The sequence below is a fragment of the Lucilia sericata genome, unplaced genomic scaffold, assembly GCF_015586225.1.
Source record: "Lucilia sericata isolate MDLA Ls3-8-SP2 unplaced genomic scaffold, ASM1558622v1 Contig000349F_arrow, whole genome shotgun sequence".
Classification (NCBI taxonomy): domain Eukaryota; kingdom Metazoa; phylum Arthropoda; class Insecta; order Diptera; family Calliphoridae; genus Lucilia; species Lucilia sericata.
In genome coordinates this window covers 271,793-289,962 of record NW_023994369.1, presented here as the reverse complement: position 1 = coordinate 289,962, position 18,170 = coordinate 271,793, and the positions used below count along the sequence as shown (strand labels likewise).

The following is an 18,170-nucleotide window of genomic DNA, read 5'->3' as shown; positions in this document are numbered from 1 at the left end:
TGTTGGAAAAATATGAAAAAATTAATATCTAAATCCCTAGATTACTGTTATATAAACCGACTTACCCCGCTTCCGAGCTGGCCTTCTTTTTCTTCTTGCGTCCCTTGCGCGCACACAGCAAAGTGGAACCTTTGCTAGCACCCTCTTTGCCGCGATTTTTACCCTGCAATCCGGCCTCTTCGGCTATGGCCAGTTTCATGGTTTCTCTTTGATGCTGGAATGATTGACTAGGTATAAGACCAGCCAAAGTTTGGTCTTCCTCTCCCTCTCTATAGGCCTGCCACCAGTTGGGATCTTCCCTCGAGATAACATGCAAAACATCGCCCTTTTGAAAACTAATGCCCAATTCCCGACAGGGTATATACAAATCATCCTCGGGATCATAATCAAAGTGGGCTCTGACATGTAATATAGCATTTTCGCGATGTAGGCCGCCACCGGGTGGTGGACTGCCAGCGGGCACTATAAGGAATGTTAGAGTACCCTGCATGGTGCTTAGCAGGGCACACACCTCATTAACGGTCTTGCCTCTTAGCTCTTGACCATTCACCTCGAGTATTTCATCGCCTTCGTGTAAAAGACCCGACTTCTCAGCGGCTCCTCCTCTTACTATGCGGCCTATAACCACCGCCTCGCCTTCATTGCGCACGGTGGCCCCCAGGGGTTCAGTCGATTTTTCAATTTGTATAATACGTATATTGTCATTTTGATCGTTGAGTATGCCAAAGCAGGCACTCAGGGGTGGAGAGTCGGGACGACCCGTCGGTTTCATATGGGCATAGCCCGTCTGTCCGCCACTCGTAGCATTGTGGGGCGCTACATTGGGTGGCAAAGGCATGGCTCCGCGTTGAGCCAAAGGTGGTGGCACCACTGGTGGAGGCACGGCGGTACCCCTCAGAGAAGCCGACTTGGGTGGTACCGGTAAAGGTGGCGGTGCTGCTGCTGTCACGTTCGTACCACTGCTAGGCGATAGCGGCGGTTGCGGACTACCCGCACCACTTAAAGTAGGCGAAGGCGTGCCATCGGTATGTGTGGCCACACGATCGTGTGCCAACAAAAGACCCTCCATTTCATGACTGGTCAGTAAATTGCCCAATTCAATGGCTGAGGCAGAATTGGATTTGGCCAACAGCTCGACGATATCCTTTTGCAATTCCATGGCGTTTGTACTGACGGGTTGATTGACTTTGGGTCGTCTACGTTGGAGGACAGCCTGGCGGGCTGCTAAAGCATGAGCCACTCCCGGATTGGAGAGTATATTGTGGGCGGCCGACACTCGGCCGGCGAGTGTGGTCATGCCATTTTTGGTAAGTTGATTTTGTAGACGTGTCAGGGCGGCTATAAGATCGCCATAACCTAAGGAATTAAAGAAAAAAGCGATTAAATTAAAGTTTTATAGAAAAAAGCTTTCAAAAGCTTTACAAATCTTCAATAGTTCAAAAGCTTTTATTTAAAAATCTTATTTGTATAAAAAATCGAATTTCTATAGTTGTTTTTAAAAGCTTATTTTCTTAAAAGCTTTTACTAAAAAAGTTTATTTTTATAAAAGCATTTACTAAAATTGTTTTTAAAAGCTTATTTTCATAAAAGCTTTTACTACAAAAGTTAAAATGCTTCTTTTTGTAAAAGCTTTTATTAGAAAAAAAACTTTTACTGAAAAAGTTCAGTTTTTAATAATTTGTTGATGAAAACTTCATAATCCATTAAAGCTTTAAGAAAAAAACTAGTTAACATGAAAGTTTTTTACAAAAAAGCCTTAATTTCATAAAAGCTTTAATTTGAAAAGCTTATTTTATAAAAGCTTTTAGTAAAATACCTAGTTTTCATAAAATTTTTGGTAAAATACCTAGTTTTCATAAAAGCTTTTGGTAAAAAAGGTTATTTTCTTAAAAGCTTTTGTTGAAAAAGCTTATTTACATAAAAGCTTTTAGTAAAAAGGCCTTAAGTTCATAAAAGCTTTTATTTGAAAAGCTTATTTCATAAAAGCTATTAGTAAAAAATCAAGGTTTCATAAAAGCTTTTGTTAAAAAAGGTTATTTTATTAAAAGCTTATGTTAAAAGATTATTTTCATAAAAGCTTTTAATAAAAAAGCTACTTTTCATAAAAGCTTTTGTTCAAAAAGCTTATTTTCATAAAAGCTTTTAATAAAAAAAGCTACTTTTCATAAAAGCTTTTGTTCATAAAGCTTATTTTCATAAAAGCTTACAATAAATAATCTTATTTAATAAAAGCTTTTTATTGAAAAGCATATTTTCATAAAAGCTTTTACAAAAAAGTTAGCTTTCTTGCTTGGAAAAAGAAATTTTTTCACAAAAGTTTTGATGGAAAGGCTTTTTTTATTAAAGAAATACTTGTTTTCACTTAAATTCAGTCAAAGAAATCCTTTCAAAAGCTTTTCAACTTACCAGTTATTTTCTCTGTTGCATCTTCATCTTCTATATAAGCTTCATTTTCCACTCCTACCACCGAACGTTCAGCCGCCACCGGTTGCTGTTGTTGGGCCGCCGACTTGTTATCCTGCAAAGCTTTAAGTTTGCGAGAGCCCCGTAAACTGGCGCGTAAGAATTCATTTTGTTGGGCAATACGCTCTTCCTCCTCACGGCGACGTCGTAATTGTTCCTAAAAGATAAAAAAATATCGAAAATCATTTTAATTTTTTTTTCGCAAATAAATCCTTTTAAATACATTTTAAAACTTTTTAATTTGCCTTTAATTATTCTTTTATACATAACTGAAAGAAGCTTTATCTTAATACAAATTCAAAAAAGTTTTCTTTAAATCTTTTTCTCAAGCAATAAAAGTTTACATTTTCGTTTGCTTTGTCTTTGGTTTTTGTATAAATTATAAATGCAAATCCTATTTAAGGCGACAAAACTATCTGTTAAACAAATTCCTTTTGTGCCTTTCATTGATTAAGCTCTTAAGGGTAGTAGAAATGAAAGAAAATATAAAAAAACAAACTTTAGCATTCATCTTTCATTTTAATCTTAATCCGTTAACAATTGTTGTTGTTTTTTTTTTCTTTAATTTAATTAGTTGCACATACAGCAATAACAAAAATTAATAGAGCAGAAATAAAGGCAGACTACAGCCCATAAAACCAAAAGCTAGGCCACAGTTAGTTACAAGTAATGCCTGGGCTTTAAGACAACTTTTTTTGGCTTAATAAAGCTTTTAAGTTTTAATTGTTAATCTTGAGAGATGCAAAGTAACAAATTGTTTATTTCCAAAATACTTTTTTGATAAAAAAGCTTATTTTCAGAAAAGCTTTTCGTAAAGATGACTATTTTCATAAAAGCTTTTGGTAAAGAAGCTAGTTTTCATAAAAGCTTTCGATAAAAAAGATTATTTTCATAAAAGCTTTCGGTAAAAAAGCTTGTTTTCATAAAATTTGTTGGTAAATAAGGTTGTTTTCATTAGAGCTTTTCACAAAGCAGCTTGTTTTCGTAAAAGCTTTTGACAAATAAGCTTGTATTCATAAAAGCTTTTGCTAAATAAGCTTGTTTTAATAAAAGCTTTTGGGAAATATGCTTGTTTTCATAAAAGCTTTTGGTAAAGAAGGTTGTTTTCATTAAACTTTTGTTTGGTAAGCTTATTTTCATAAAAGCTTTTGGTAAAAAAGATAGTTTTCATAAAAGCTTTTGGTATAGAAGTTTGTTTTCACAAAAGCTTTTGACAAAAATGTTTATCTTCATAAAAGCTTTCAACAAAAAGTTTGTTTTCATAAAAGCTTTTGGTAAAGAAGCTTGTTTCCAAAAATGATTTTGACAATAAAGTTTATTTTCACAAAAGCTTTTGACAAAAAAGTTTGTTTTCATGAAAGCTTTTGACAAAAAAGCTTTTATCATAAAAGCTTTTGGTAAAGAAGCTTGTTTCCAAAAATGATTTTGACAATAAAGTTTATTTTCACAAAAGCTTTTGACAAAAAAGTTTATTTCCATAAAAGCTATTGACAAATAAGATTTTCTCATAAAAGCTTTTGGTAAAGAAGCTTGTTTTCACAAAAGCTTTTGACAAAAAAGTTTATTTTTACAAAAGCGTTTAACAAAAAAGTTTATTTTCATAAAAGCTTTTGGCAAAAAAGTTTGTTTTCATAAAAACTTTTGCCAAATAAGCTTATTTTCATAAAAGCTTTTGACAAATAAGCGTTTTTTCACAAAAGCTTTTCACAAAAATACTGTTTTCATAAACAAATTTAAAAAGAAGAGTAATTGTATTCAAGTTTTTGACAAAAATTAGAAAAGCTTTCAACTAAAAAAGCATCGGCTGGTGAAATTTCTTTATAAAACAACTACTTACAATTCTCAACCATTAGCCAGGGCTTAGAAAATATCAAAAATAATGCGACATTTTTTGTTTGTTAATAACACTTAATGAGGGCAAATGTAGCCTAAAAGGTTAGACTGTACCTAAAGACGACGTCCTCCACCCTAAAGCTTTTGTAATAGTTCTCCTAGTTTTAGCAAATTAACAATAAAGAATAGTGTCATTTAAATGCTTAAATGTTGGCTGCATTAGAAAAATTATAGAAAAATAAGAATTTTTTTGTTAAGCGTCAAATAAGTAGGAATGAAAAGGTTTATGTGTTGACAATTTAGAAACCTGTCAAGTGTTATTAAAATCGACAACAACACTAAATGTTCTGTCAATCATAAACTGAATGGATACATAAGAACATTTTTTTTCTTTTAAACGACAACAAAAGGCGGTTAGTTTTTTATTTGTTTAAAGGTTTTAAAAAATGTAGTTTTTTGTTGTTGCAGTTGTAGGATTATGTTGTGGGGGGTTTTGTGCATATGACAAGTTAATTTTTTGCTATAGTTTTCTTGCTAAAAATGTATGTCAAATAACATATTTATTGGAATTTTGTTTTAATTTGTTTTTCTGTGTAAGATGCAAGAACAAACACAACAATGTGTGTAAAAGCTTTTAAGGGGTTTTGCAAAAAATAAAAGGTTACAAGGACGTTTCACTAATAATATTAATTAAGTTCATTTGAGAGGAAAATTCAATGAATATGTAGGAAATTGTGTAAAAGGAATAAAGTCTTAAGAAATAAGTTTTTAAAATTTAATGCTAAAATGCTTTAAATCATAAAAGCTTTTGCTAAAAATGATTGTTTTGCTAAAAGATTTGGTGAAAGAGCTTGATTTCATAAAAGCCTTGGTAGAAAAGCTGGATTTCATAAAAGCTTTTGGTAAAAATATTGATTTGATAAAAGCTTTTGTTAAATATTTTAATTAAATTAAAAATGTTAGTAAAAAAGCTCAATTTCATAAGAGCTTTTGATAAAAAGTCTAATATCATAAAAGCTTTTATTAAAAAAGTTTGATTTCATTAAAGCTTTTGCTAAAATATCTAGATTTCATTAAAGCTTTTGATAAAAATAAGCTGGTTTTCATAAAAGCTTTTGATTAAAAATATGGATTTGGTAAAATCTTAAATAAAAAATAAAAATTTGAATTTCATGAAAGCTTTTTATAAAAAATTTGATTTCATTAAAACTTTTCCTAAAAAAAACTTTATTTCATAAAAGCTTTGTAAAAAAAGTTTTATATATAAAAGCTTTATTAAAAAAGTTTTATTACATAAAAGCTTTTCTAAAAAACCTTGGTTTCTTAAACGTTTTTGCTATAAAAGATTATTTTGATGAAAGCTTTTTATAAAAAAGCTTTTATTTTATTAAAGTTTATGTTAAAAGCTTATGTTAAAAGCTTGATTTTAAAAAAGTTTATGGTAAACAGCTTGATTTTATTAAAGTTTATGGTAAAAAAGCTTGATTTCATAAAAGCTTTCAATATAAATGTTTTATTTCTTTGAAAAAGTTAATAAATAAGCTTGATTTCATAAAAGCTTTGGATAAAAGATCTATTTTATAAAAAGCTTTTCATAAAAAAGTTCGTTTTCATAAAAGCTTTAGATAAAAATGCTTGAATTCATAAAAGCTTTTAGTAAAAAAGCTTGAATTCATAAAAGGTTTTGTTAAAAAAGCTTGAATTCATAAAAGCTTTTGGTAAAAAAGCTTGTTTTGATAAAAGCTTTTGATAAAAAATCTTGTTTTGATAAAAGCCTTTTATAAAAAGTTCTTTTTGCTAAAATTTTTTATAAACACGTATGATTTCATAAAAGCTTTACATAAATATTCCAAAAAAAATTCCTAAATAAGAATGTTTATTAAATTCTTTCCCAAGAAACTTGACCCACTTTTTAATTAAAAAGAAATTCTCATTAATTGAAAAATATGGTTTATTTATTAAGTTTTTTTTGAGGAACTACCAGAAATCAAATCAAATTTTTCTACCAGCTGATAAGAATTTTTTAAGTTTTTTTTTGCTTAAATTACAAAATCATATTTACGTCATGTTAAAATTAACTTCATAATAATTTATTGCTGATTTTTATATTTCAATTCAAGTTTAAACAGCAACAACAATTTGTTAAATATATTATCACCTTTAACTTGAACAGAAAACAAAAAAATCGCAGAAAAAAAAGTAATTTGTGTAAAATTATATTTTGATGAGATCATCAGTATACAATTTTTATAAACAAATTTTCACTAAACAAAACAGACCTTGCAGCAAATGCGTTTTTTATTGAAAAAAAAAAAAACAAATTTCAGATAAAAGTTGTAATAACAGGGTTCATTCAGATAATGTTAAAAGGTATTAATTCATCTAAAAAAATTTCAATCTTAAAACACAACAAAGTTAAAAGCTTTTTAAATCAATCATCAAAAATTAGAAAATTTGCTGTAATGGTCAGTTTTGTGTTTGACAAATTGCCTAGTTTTAAAGCAAATTAGGACTTATTATATATCATTGTAAAGGAAATTGTGTCTACTTTTTAAATATATAAAAATAATTTAATTTTTATAAAATCTATAAAAGAAATTTTACTAAAAACTGAAAAATTATAATATTTTTACGAAATTTTCACTCAGTGATCTTGGTATGTAATTATTAGGCTTGTAAATAAAATAAATCATATATATTATACATCAATGGAAAGGTAATTGTATCTACTTTTTATATATATAAAAAAAATAAAAAACATTTTTATAAAATTTATAAAAGAAATTTTGCTAAAAACTGCAAAATTATAATATTTTTTTCGAAATTTTTACTAAGTGATCTTGGAAGGTGATTATATAACTTGCGAGTGAAACTAATCATACATATTATATATCAATGGAAAGGAAATTGTGTCTACTTTTTAACTATAGAAAAGTTAATTCATTTTTATAAAATCCATAAAAGAAATTTTGTTAAAAAATGCAAAATTACAAAGTGATGTTTGTATGTAATTATATATGCGACGTTTGTCCTACTGTAGCGACATCTGTAGCTTAAATATGACAACTGTTTTTAGCTTATTTAAAAGCTTAGTTTCTCTTGTTTTCATTCTTTAAGTTGTATAAAAATCGGTTCAGTTTATTACATTTAAGAGGGTTATTTGTAAAAGTTATAAAAGACATATTTCATTAATTTAATTTATCAACTTTGAAACTCTGTAGCGCCCTCTGTGTTAAAATTTATGTAATATTTCTTTAATATTCTGAAAGCTTAACATGTTCTTTATTATTAAGCAAAATTTTTCTAAATCGCTTTAGTTTTTATTAATATTTGTTTAATATTTGTAAAGTTTTAAAGGAATTTTGAATTGTTTAGAGGTTGGTAACTTTGGCCTACTGTAGCGCCCTCTGTATTAACATTTTTAAAATATTTCTTTAATATTCTGAAAGCATAACATGTTTTTTATTATTAAGCTAAATTTTGTCTAAATCGGTTTAGTTTTTATTAACATTTGTTTAATATTTTTAAAGTTTTAAAATAATGTTGAATTGTTTACAGGCTGTTAACTTTGGCCCACTGTAGCGCCCCCTATGTTAAAATTTATGAAATATTTCTTTAATATTCTGAAAGCTTAATATGTTCTTTATTGTTGTGTAAAATCTTGACTAAATCGGTTCAGTTTTTATTTTTTGTTTAATATTTGTAAAGTTTTAAATTAATTTTGAATTGTTTAGAGGCTGTTAACTTTGGCCCATTGTAGCGCCCTCTGTGTTAAAATTTATAAAATATTTGTTTAATATTTAGAAAGCTTAACATGTTCTTTTTTGTTGTGCAAAATTTTGTCTAAATCGGTTTAGTTTTTATTAATATTTGTTTAATATTTGTAATGTTTTAAATGAATTTTGAATTGTTTAGAGGCTGTTAACTTTGGCCCACTGTAGCGCCCTCTGTATTAAAATTTATATAATATTTGTTTAATATTCTGAAAGCGTAACATGTTCTTAATTATTAAGCAAAATTTTGTCTAAATCGGTTCAGTTTTTATTGACATTTTTTAATATTTTTAAAGTCTTAAATAATTTATGATTTTTTACAAGGTGTTAACTTTGGCCCACTGTAGGGTAAAGGGAGTGCCAAATTTTTAAAACTTTTAAAAATAATCTGAAAGTTAATGTTGTCCTCTATTCGTGCATATAGGTTTTGTCTAAAACCTTTGATTGTTTCAGAAGTTTTACTTAATTTAAGAAAACACTTTTTGAAAAATTTACAAAAAGTTTATTTTTATTCGATTAGCTTTTTGTAGTGAATACCCTTGGTATTTTTACTAAATCTGGTTTTTATGGTTTTTGTATTGTCTAGTGAAAAAAAAAACACCACTTGCCTGTTGTTGTTTCAAATACTGGGAACGTGTTATGGGAACACCCCTTTTTAACTGAGAAGAATTTCTACGCACAAAATATTGTTGCGATTGCTGATGAGTAGCAGCAGCAGAGGGCAGAGATTGATGTTGCAGGTTTTGTAATTGTTGTTGTTCATTATTATTATTATTAGTTGTTAATGATAATTGTTGCATTTCAAATGCATTATTAATATCACTATCTAGTAATTCTACTAGTTTAACATTATTATCATCATTATTATTATTATTATTACTAATGTTGTTGCTGTTGTTATTATTTATATTGGCACTTTTGTTGTTATTATTACTAGTATTATTATGATTATTGTTTAAAACACTACAATTATTATTATTATTTTCCATAATGGCAGTTGTTGTTAAACAGTTAGCATTATTATTATTATTGTAACCCTTACAGTTGTCATTGTTTAATGCAACTGCTGTTAAAGCTGTACTGCTGGAGTTTATTTTAAATGCTGCTGCTGCATTTGTTTTATTGTTGTTGTTGTTGTTCTCTATTAAATCTAGTCCATGCAAATTGACACCCTCATTTGTGTCTTTATTATTAATATTTTGTATGGCGTTTGTATTTAAATTATTAAAGTTATCGCCTAAACATAAATTTGTTTGATTTGGCACATTAATTAATTGTTGCTGTTGCTGATTTGGCACATTGTTTGCTGTTGTTGCTGTTAGGGGTGCGCTGGCGGCATCCAATGTTATGCTTAAGGTGGAGACCACCATTTTTTTTGTTTGTCTTAATACTTTTTTGAAATGTCTTTAAGATTTATCACAATAGGGGGCCTTTAATTTGAGATAAATATTTAAGAAAATATGCTTAGAATCGGCTACTAACTGAAAAAATCTTTTAGTTGTAACTTGCACAAAACTGCACGGATCAATACCAGATTTGGAAGATCAATAGAGCAGGAGTTAAGCTTTCAAAATCAAGTCCAACAAAAAGAAAAATGTTAACATAGCGAAAATTATCGAGCTTCAAAGTTGACCACTTTTGAAAGAAAACTTAATTTTACAAATTACATATAAATTTTAACCGTAGAGACCAAAAACTGAACCGATCAAGACAAAACTTGGAAGATCAATAGAGAAGGAGTTAAGCTTTCAAAATTATTCTAAAAGAAAGATCTACCACCAATACCACTCCAGTTACAGTGTATCAAAGTTGGTTACTTATATTTAGAAAAACTGAGTAAGAACAGTAATTTGCACAAATATGAACCAGAATGTCCAAAAACTGTTACGATCTGTACGAAATTTGCTGTATTCTAAGATAACAAGTTAAGCTTTCAGAATATGACTAAAAAAAGGAAAATATTTTTCCTAAATAGCTATAAGAATAAATTTGAAAAATGAAAATTTTTTTAAAATAGTTCTACTTTCAAGTTTTTCTATTTCTCCAGTATTTAAATACAAAACATATAAAAACATATATCAAAGGAAAGCTAATTGTCTATATTTTATAAATATATCCAAATTTTTATAGAAATTTACAAATTCTAAAACACTTTTTTAAAATTTGTAAAATAATAATAAATTTTTAGTTTACTAAAGAGAACACAAAGTTTAAGTTCTTAAGTTGTGTATGTGTAAAAGTTTAGCTTATTATATAGTATATCAAATGAAAGCTTATTATGTGCAATTTACAAAAATATATAATTTGTTTAATAATTAAAGAAAACATAGAACACTTTCTATGGAAATATTAATAATTTAACAAAAGGAGCTTTTTGAAGCTTTTCAAAGGGTTTAATCTTAAAGTTATATTAGACAAATTATATATCATTAGAAAGCTAAGGGTGTCTACTTTTTTGAAATGTATAATTTATTTACTAAGTAAAGAAAACATATAACACTTTTTGTAAAATAATAAAAATATTGCTAAAACATGTTTATTAGAAAAATATATTTTCTGGAGCTTTTTATTTAGTTTTGTGCAAACTTTTTGTTAAACATATGGTATATCACTGGAAAGCTTATTAAGTCTGCTTTACAAAAATATATTATTTGTTTAATATAGTGAGAAAACCTAGAACACTTTTAGGTAAAATAACCAAAATTTTTGTTTTTCAAGAACAAAAATATAAAGAGGAGTATTTTTTATGATAGTTCTTTTAGCTTTGTTTTAAAGTTTAGTTGTACTTATTGTATATCACTGGAAAGCTTAATGTGTCTACTTTACAGAAATATATAATTTGTTTAATAAAGTGAGAAAACCTAGAACACTTTTGGTAAATTAACAAAATAGGTTTTTACGAAATATTTAGTTTTTATGGTAAAGGATTTTACTTAGAGCTTTTTATACAGCTTTGGGAAACAGTCAGGATATACTTATTGTATATCACTGGAAAGCTTAATTTGTCTACTTTACAAAAATATATAATTTGTTTAATAAAGTGAGAAAACCTAGAACACTTTTGGTAAATTAACCAAATAGGTTTTTACAAAAATGTTTGTTTTTATAGTAAAGGCTTTTATTTGGAGCTTTTCCTACAGCTTTGGGTGAAAGTCAGGCTATACTTATTGTATATCACTGGAAAGCTTAATGTGTCTACTTTACAAAAATATATAATTTGTTTAATAAAGTGCAAAAACCTAGAACACTTTTGGTAAATTAACCAAATAGGTTTTAACAACATTTTTTGGTTTCTATGGTAAAGGATTTTATTTTATAGCTTTTCATACAGCTTTGAGTGAAAGTCAGGTTATACTTATTGTATATCACTGGAAAGCTTAATGTGTCTACTTTACAGAAATATATAATTTGTTTAATAAAGTGAGAAAACGTAGAACACTTTTGGTAAATTAACCAAATTGGTTTTTACAAAAATGTTTGTTTTTTTATTGTAAAGGCTTTTATTTAGAGCTTTTCATACAGCTTTGAGCAACATTCAGAATATACGTATGGTATATCACGGGAATGCTTAATGTGTCTACTTTATTAATATACATAATTTGTTTAATATAGTGAGAAAACCTAGAATACTTTTAGGTAAAATAACCGAAATTATTGATTTTTTTAATTAAGTAAAGACATTTATTTAGAGCTTTTCATACAGCTTTGAGCAAAAGCTTTTTGCTACTTATTGTATATCACTGGATAGCTTTATATGTCTAGTTTACAATAATATATTATAAGTTTAAGAAATTCGAAAAACTTTTTTAAAAAGAAGACAACTACATATAAAAAAAATTATTTAAAAAATTAAAGCTTTTTTGCTTAGAAGTATATACCGAATAAAACATGTAATAGACAATTGTATATCACAGGATAGCTTATAAAGTGTATACTTTGTGTCATTTATGCCCGTTTTATTTATTGTAATTTTTTGTTGTTTATTGTAATTTTGTATAGGTTTTCATAGCTTTTGTTTGTCTTTTAAAGTACTTTCCTGTTTGAATAGTTATTATGCTTTTTTGTAAACTTTTTTTTCCGTTCTACTACCTACAATTGAAAGTACGTGTTTGGCATTAAATTACCAATAATATGTTTTGTTTAAAAACAAAATTATTATTATGAAAAGTTCAACTTTTTTTGCTTTAAATATGAAATTTGTTTGAGGCAGAGTTGTGGTTAGAAAGAAACATCTACGCAGTTTTTTCAAATGAGTCATGGTGTAAAAAAGTGGAATTTTAATATTTTTTGAAAAAGTTAAAGATTTCTTGTTTATTTAAACAATTAAGATAATTATGCAATTTTTTTTTGGGGTGTTAAATGGATATTGTTATGTTTCTCATGTGTGTATTTTTTAAGCTTAATTTTAAAAATAAATATAAATTGTCATTTGTTATTTTTGTTAGATATTTTTTAAGTAAATAAAAGTAAATGTTGTTTTTTAACATTAAATTAAATTTGGCATTTCTATCTCTAGTATTTTCAAAGTTATGAAACTTTGAAAAATTTATTTTTTTGAAACTTTTTCTTTAAGAATTTTTGTGTTATTGAAAACTTTTCTTAAAATTTTATGAACATTTTTTAAATTTTAGTTATTTAAACGAAAGTAGATTGTGAAACCTTTTAAAAACTAAAGTTTTGTAGATCTAGCTTAATTTTTACAAAAGTTATGAAGTTTTGAAAAAATCACTTTTTTAAAATTTTGCAAAAAAAATTTCTAAAAGTTTGTTAAATGAAAGCATTTTTTCAAAATTTTTAAGAAAAAGTCTGAGAAATTTTTGCCAGCCATTATGTCTGGCAACGTGAGATTTTAAACAAAAGATAACTTAAGCTATTAAACCAATTTTTAACAAAATTACTATAATAAAATTTTGTTAAAAAAAAATGTTAAAATTAGTGAAATTTTTGTTACTGGTTTGTTAGCTTCAATAAACTAGTTTATAGTATTTTATTTAAATTAAATAAATTGTTGTTATTTTTTTTTTATAAATTTAAATTTGTGCTCAATTTTAATTAATTTCACTTGAAATTTTTGTCCGTCTATCCATCCACACACACATTCAAATTTTAAGCTTTAAATGTACTTATATGCACATAACAAAATTTTTCCAAAACAATGACATTTAAACAAATTAAAACAACAACAACAATAAAAATACTTAACATTTAATAATAATGTTCAACGAAAATATATATAAAAAAAATTCTTACGTCTTTTTTTTCAAACCAAATAAAATTTTTTTTATTTGTGAAAAAAGCACGAATACGTGTTTTGGTTCATTTATATTATATGTATATATACCCCGAACTAGTGGTAAATATATGGGGTAATACTCGAGTGGCATAGCTAACGAAATTGTACTGATAATGTTTGAAAAATAACAACAACAAAAATATTTGTTTTTTTTTAATTAAAAAAATATTTAAAGAATTTTCTATACCTATACATAGTTTAGTTTATGTGTGGGTAATTTTAAACAAATTTACCATCTTCGTTATCATATACCAAGAGGATGACTAATATTTTGTTAAAAAAAAATTTAATGAATTATTTATAAAGTTTAAACAAAATAAATCGTAAAAAGCTCAATAAACTTCAAGAATTACGCATAATTAAACCAAAGTTTAACCTCAAGAAAAATAAACAGAAAAATGTTCAATTCTTTAACATTCCTAAAGAAAAGTGTTGCCAACTTTAAACAATTTTTCCAAAATTTATTCTTACCATTCTCCACTATAAACCTAAACACCTAAAATTGCTAAAAACCTAAGTTTTTCTTTATATTTCAAGTTTTTTTTTTTCAAAAAAGTGTTGCCAACTTTTTAACAAATTTTCTTAAAACCTGTTAATTATTACCTTAAATTATTCTTAATAGCTTACTCTTAACGAATTCTAACAAAAAATAAAATTTTTGGTAAAACTTTAAACATTTTCTTAAAAAGTGTTGCCAACTTTGTAATAATTTTACTTAAAGCCTGTTAATGTTTAACTTTAATTAATCTGAATAGTTTACTCTTAACAAATTCTAACAAAAAACTAAAAATTTTAGCAAAATTTTAAATTTTTTTAAAAAAGGTGTTGCCAACTTTTTAATAATTTTTATAAAACCTGTTCATTTTTATCCTAAATAAATTTTAATCATTAAATATGAAGGAATTTTAACAAAAAACTAAAATTTTTAGCAAAATTTTATAATGTTCTCAAAAATGCGTTGCCAATTTTTTCATAATTTGTCAAAAATATTTGCTTAAAACGATTTACTATTAGATTTGAGGAATTTTTTTCATAAAAAACTAAAAAAGTGTTGCCAACATTTACATAATTTGCAAAAAAGATGTTAAATTTTTGTTTTAAATCAATTTTTAGTTGTCTAGATGAACAACTTTTAAAGCAAACTGTATAATTTTTGCCAAGTATGTTTCTAAGAAATATTTTTTAAGGAATCTTGACCAAATTTTACAAAAAATCTAAAATTTTTTCTTAAATTTATAAAAAGTGTTGCCAACTTCATACAAATAATTAAGTTTTAATATAATTTTTCATTGTTATGCATAATTTGCCTATGAAATGTATGAAATCTTCACATATTTATTATGAAAATCAATATTTTCTTAAAAAGGCGTTGCCAACTTTAAAAGCAAAATGCCTAATTTTAACCTAAAGAGGTTTTTAGGAGCACAATTTAAAGAGTTTTAACAAAAAAAAAATAAAAAATCTAACACTTTTCTTTAAAATTTAAATATTTTTCAAAAAAGTGTTGCCAACTTTTAATAAAAACCATTTAATTTTCAACTAAAACCATTTCCTAGTTGATTATTAAAGAGTTTTACTCTTTTTGTTATTATAACTTGAAACATGTTGTTTGTAATTTTTAGAAAATTTAACATTTTGGGCAATAGCGTTGCTAATTTCCAATTTTATTATGAAAATTGTTTTTTAATAATGTAGATTTTAACAAACTAATGTTTTCTTCGTTAAAGTTTTAATTATGTATGTATGTTTTTAAACATTTTATAGAAATAGTGTTGCCATTTTGGGATAAAAGTGTTGCCAACTTGTAAGAACTTTTTAACAAAATTGATGTTAAATTCTTATATTTATAATAATTTTAATGTTGTTAAGTCTTGTTCAGTTTAAATTATGGGATATTATGACTTTTTTAGAAAAGTGTTGCCAACTCTAAACATTTCTTGTTAAAGTTTGTTTTAAGTTTTTTAGAATTACTATCATTTGTAAGTATTTATGACATTTATTATGGGAAATAATGACTTTTTTCTAAAAAGCGTTGCCAACTTTTAATATTTTTTCGTAAATTTTTTAAATTTTTTTAAATTTTTTTGTTTGAATTTGTTTATGTGGAAATCAATCATTATTGTGTATTTATGCCTTTACTATTTTAAATTATAGGAATTTTGGTCTTTTTGTAGAAAAGTATTGCCAACTCTTACTATTTTTTTAAATTTTGTTTGATTTTTTAATTTAGAATTTGTTTATGTTAAAATCAATCATATTTGAGCATTTTTGTCATTTCTTCTTTAATTTAATGGAAATTTGGATCTTTTTTTAGAATAGTATTGCTAACTCTTAACATTTTTTGGTCAAAATTTATTTGATTTTTTTTATTTTAGAATTTGTTTACATGGGAAGCCATTAATGAGATTTTCATTTCATATTTTTAAAAATTATAATTTTTATTAACGAGTGTTGCCAACTTTTCAATAATTTTTTAAGTATTCTTTGAAATTTTGTGGATTTTTTTTATTATTTATATGGAATTCTTTTAGTCTTCATAGAAACTGTTTTAAAAATTATGTTTTTTACTAAAGAGTTGCCAATTTTTTAAGTTTTTCTACATTTTTTAACTTTTGAAATATTTTTTAATAAATTTTTTTATTAAAATTTTGTTAAAAATCTGTAATCTTATAAATAATTTGTAAACACTGTGAAAACAATTAATTAATATTATTTATTACAACATTTTTATTTTAAACTTTTTAAATATTTTTTTTTAACTTTTTCAATTTATTTATTTATTTATTTATTTATTTATTAGTTAATTTTTGGTATTTCGTGGATTTTTTCTTTAATTTCCTTTATTTTAAACATTTTATTTCAAAACTTTAATATATTCCACTATTTTAATCCTTTTAATTGCAAAATTTTTAATTTATTTTTTTTTTTTTTTTAAATATTCTCTTTTTTTGCCATTTTCCAGTTCATTCACTCGTATATATTTTTCAAAATTATTTAATTTATTTCATAATAAACACTTTAAAAGGAATTCACAAACATGACTGACGTTTACATTATGCTAGAAGGAGGTATGAACACTTCACATTCTACTTTACACTCTACTCCCCCTCATACCTACATGTTTTTTTTTATTTATTTTATAAAATTATTCTAGTAATTCTTTGTAATTTGTTTATTTTTTTTTAATACAATTTTCGTAACTCGTTATTTATTTTAAATTTCGTTTTTTTCCACCGTTTTTTTTTTTGCGTTTTAAAAGTGTTTTGTTTGGCCAAAACAACAAACGTAAACTGATTTGCCTAAAACCGTCGTTTGGTTGGGTTGGTTGGTTACACTTGCACTCACCACTACGTCAACAGAAAGCAACAACAACAACATTACATTGCAGAGTACTTTATTTGTATTTTTGAGTATATTCCGTGTTTTTGTTACTCTTCTTTTCTCTGTTTTTGTTTTGGTCTGTGACGGGGTTGGAAAATTGTACTTTTCAATAGTCCATAGACTTCTCGGCAGACAAGACAAAAGAGTCCAAAGACTAGTCAACAGAATAGTCAATAGACCTGTCCTTAGACTTCTCAACAGACTAGTCCAGAGACTAGCCAACAGACTAGTGAACAGACTAGTCAATATACTATTCCAAAGACTAGTTCATAGACTAGTCCATAGACAAGTCAATAGTCTAGTCAATAGACTACACAACAGACTAGTCAATCGACTAGACAACAGACTAGTAAACAGACTAGTCAATAAACTAGCCAACATACCAGTCCATAGACTAGTCAATGGACTAGTCAAAAGACTAGTCAATGGACTAGTCAAAAGACTAGTCAAAAGACTAGTCAATGGACTAGTCAAAAGACTAGTCAAAAGACTAGTCAATAGACTAGCCAACAGACTAGTCAATAGACTAGTCAACAGACTAGTCAATAGACAAGTCCATAGTTCATGTACTAGTCCATAGACCAATCCATACACTAGTCCATAGACCAATTCATACACTAGTTCATAGACTAGTCAACACACTAGTCCATAGACTAGTCAACAGACTTGTCCATAGACTAGTTCATAGACTAGTCCATAGACTAGTCACACGAGTAGTCTATAGAAGAGACAACAGATTAGCCCATAGACAAGTCAAAAGACTAGTCCATAGACTAGTCAATAGACTAGTTCATGTACTAATCCATAGATTAGTTCATAGACTAGTCCATAGACCAATCCATACACTAGTCCATAGACCAATCCATTCACTAGTCCATAGACTAGTCAACAGACTTGTCCATAGACTAGACTACTCAATAGACTAGTCAATAGATAAGTCCATAGATAAGTCCATAGACTAGTTCATAGACTAGTCCATAGACTAATCCATAGACCATTCCATAGACTATTCAATTTTTTTTTCAAAAATTTATTGCCATTTCAAAATTTCAACTATCCATGCCTGGCCTCTATAACTTTAACAAAGATAAGAGGGTAATATCATTGTCGTCGTGGTTGTTGTTATGGTACCGTGCAAAGTTGTTAACCAAGTTTGGTTGGTAACGCTTCTAAATATCTGTACAAATGTGAGTGTACAAATGTGTCTACAATTTGTAGGCGATATGTCGGATTCAATTTGTTCAGAAAAAAAATGATTAAAAATATTAAAGAATATAAAATCGTGACAATATCACTTTTAGAATGAGTAAACGGTAAATGAGTACAACAAAAATAGAGGGAGTTAAACAAAAACAAAGAGTTTAGGGGAAATTTAGACAAAAAAAAATTTACAGTTTTTTTTTGTTAAAGAGAGAGAGAAGTTGACA

General features: G+C 26.6%; 1 protein-coding gene across 2 annotated transcripts in view; it reads right to left on the bottom strand.

Moving 5' to 3' along the window:
- The window catches only part of LOC119603950, a 188,905-nt gene that overhangs the window by 3,969 nt on the left and 166,766 nt on the right, over window positions 1-18,170 (bottom strand). For both annotated transcript variants that reach the window (XM_037956253.1, XM_037956254.1), the window contains 2 exons: window positions 2,407-2,620; window positions 66-1,356 (listed from right to left, as the gene is read on the bottom strand). In XM_037956253.1, the coding sequence (XP_037812181.1) occupies window positions 66-1,356; window positions 2,407-2,620 (1,505 nt within the window). The remainder of the gene's footprint in view (window positions 1-65; window positions 1,357-2,406; window positions 2,621-18,170) is intronic.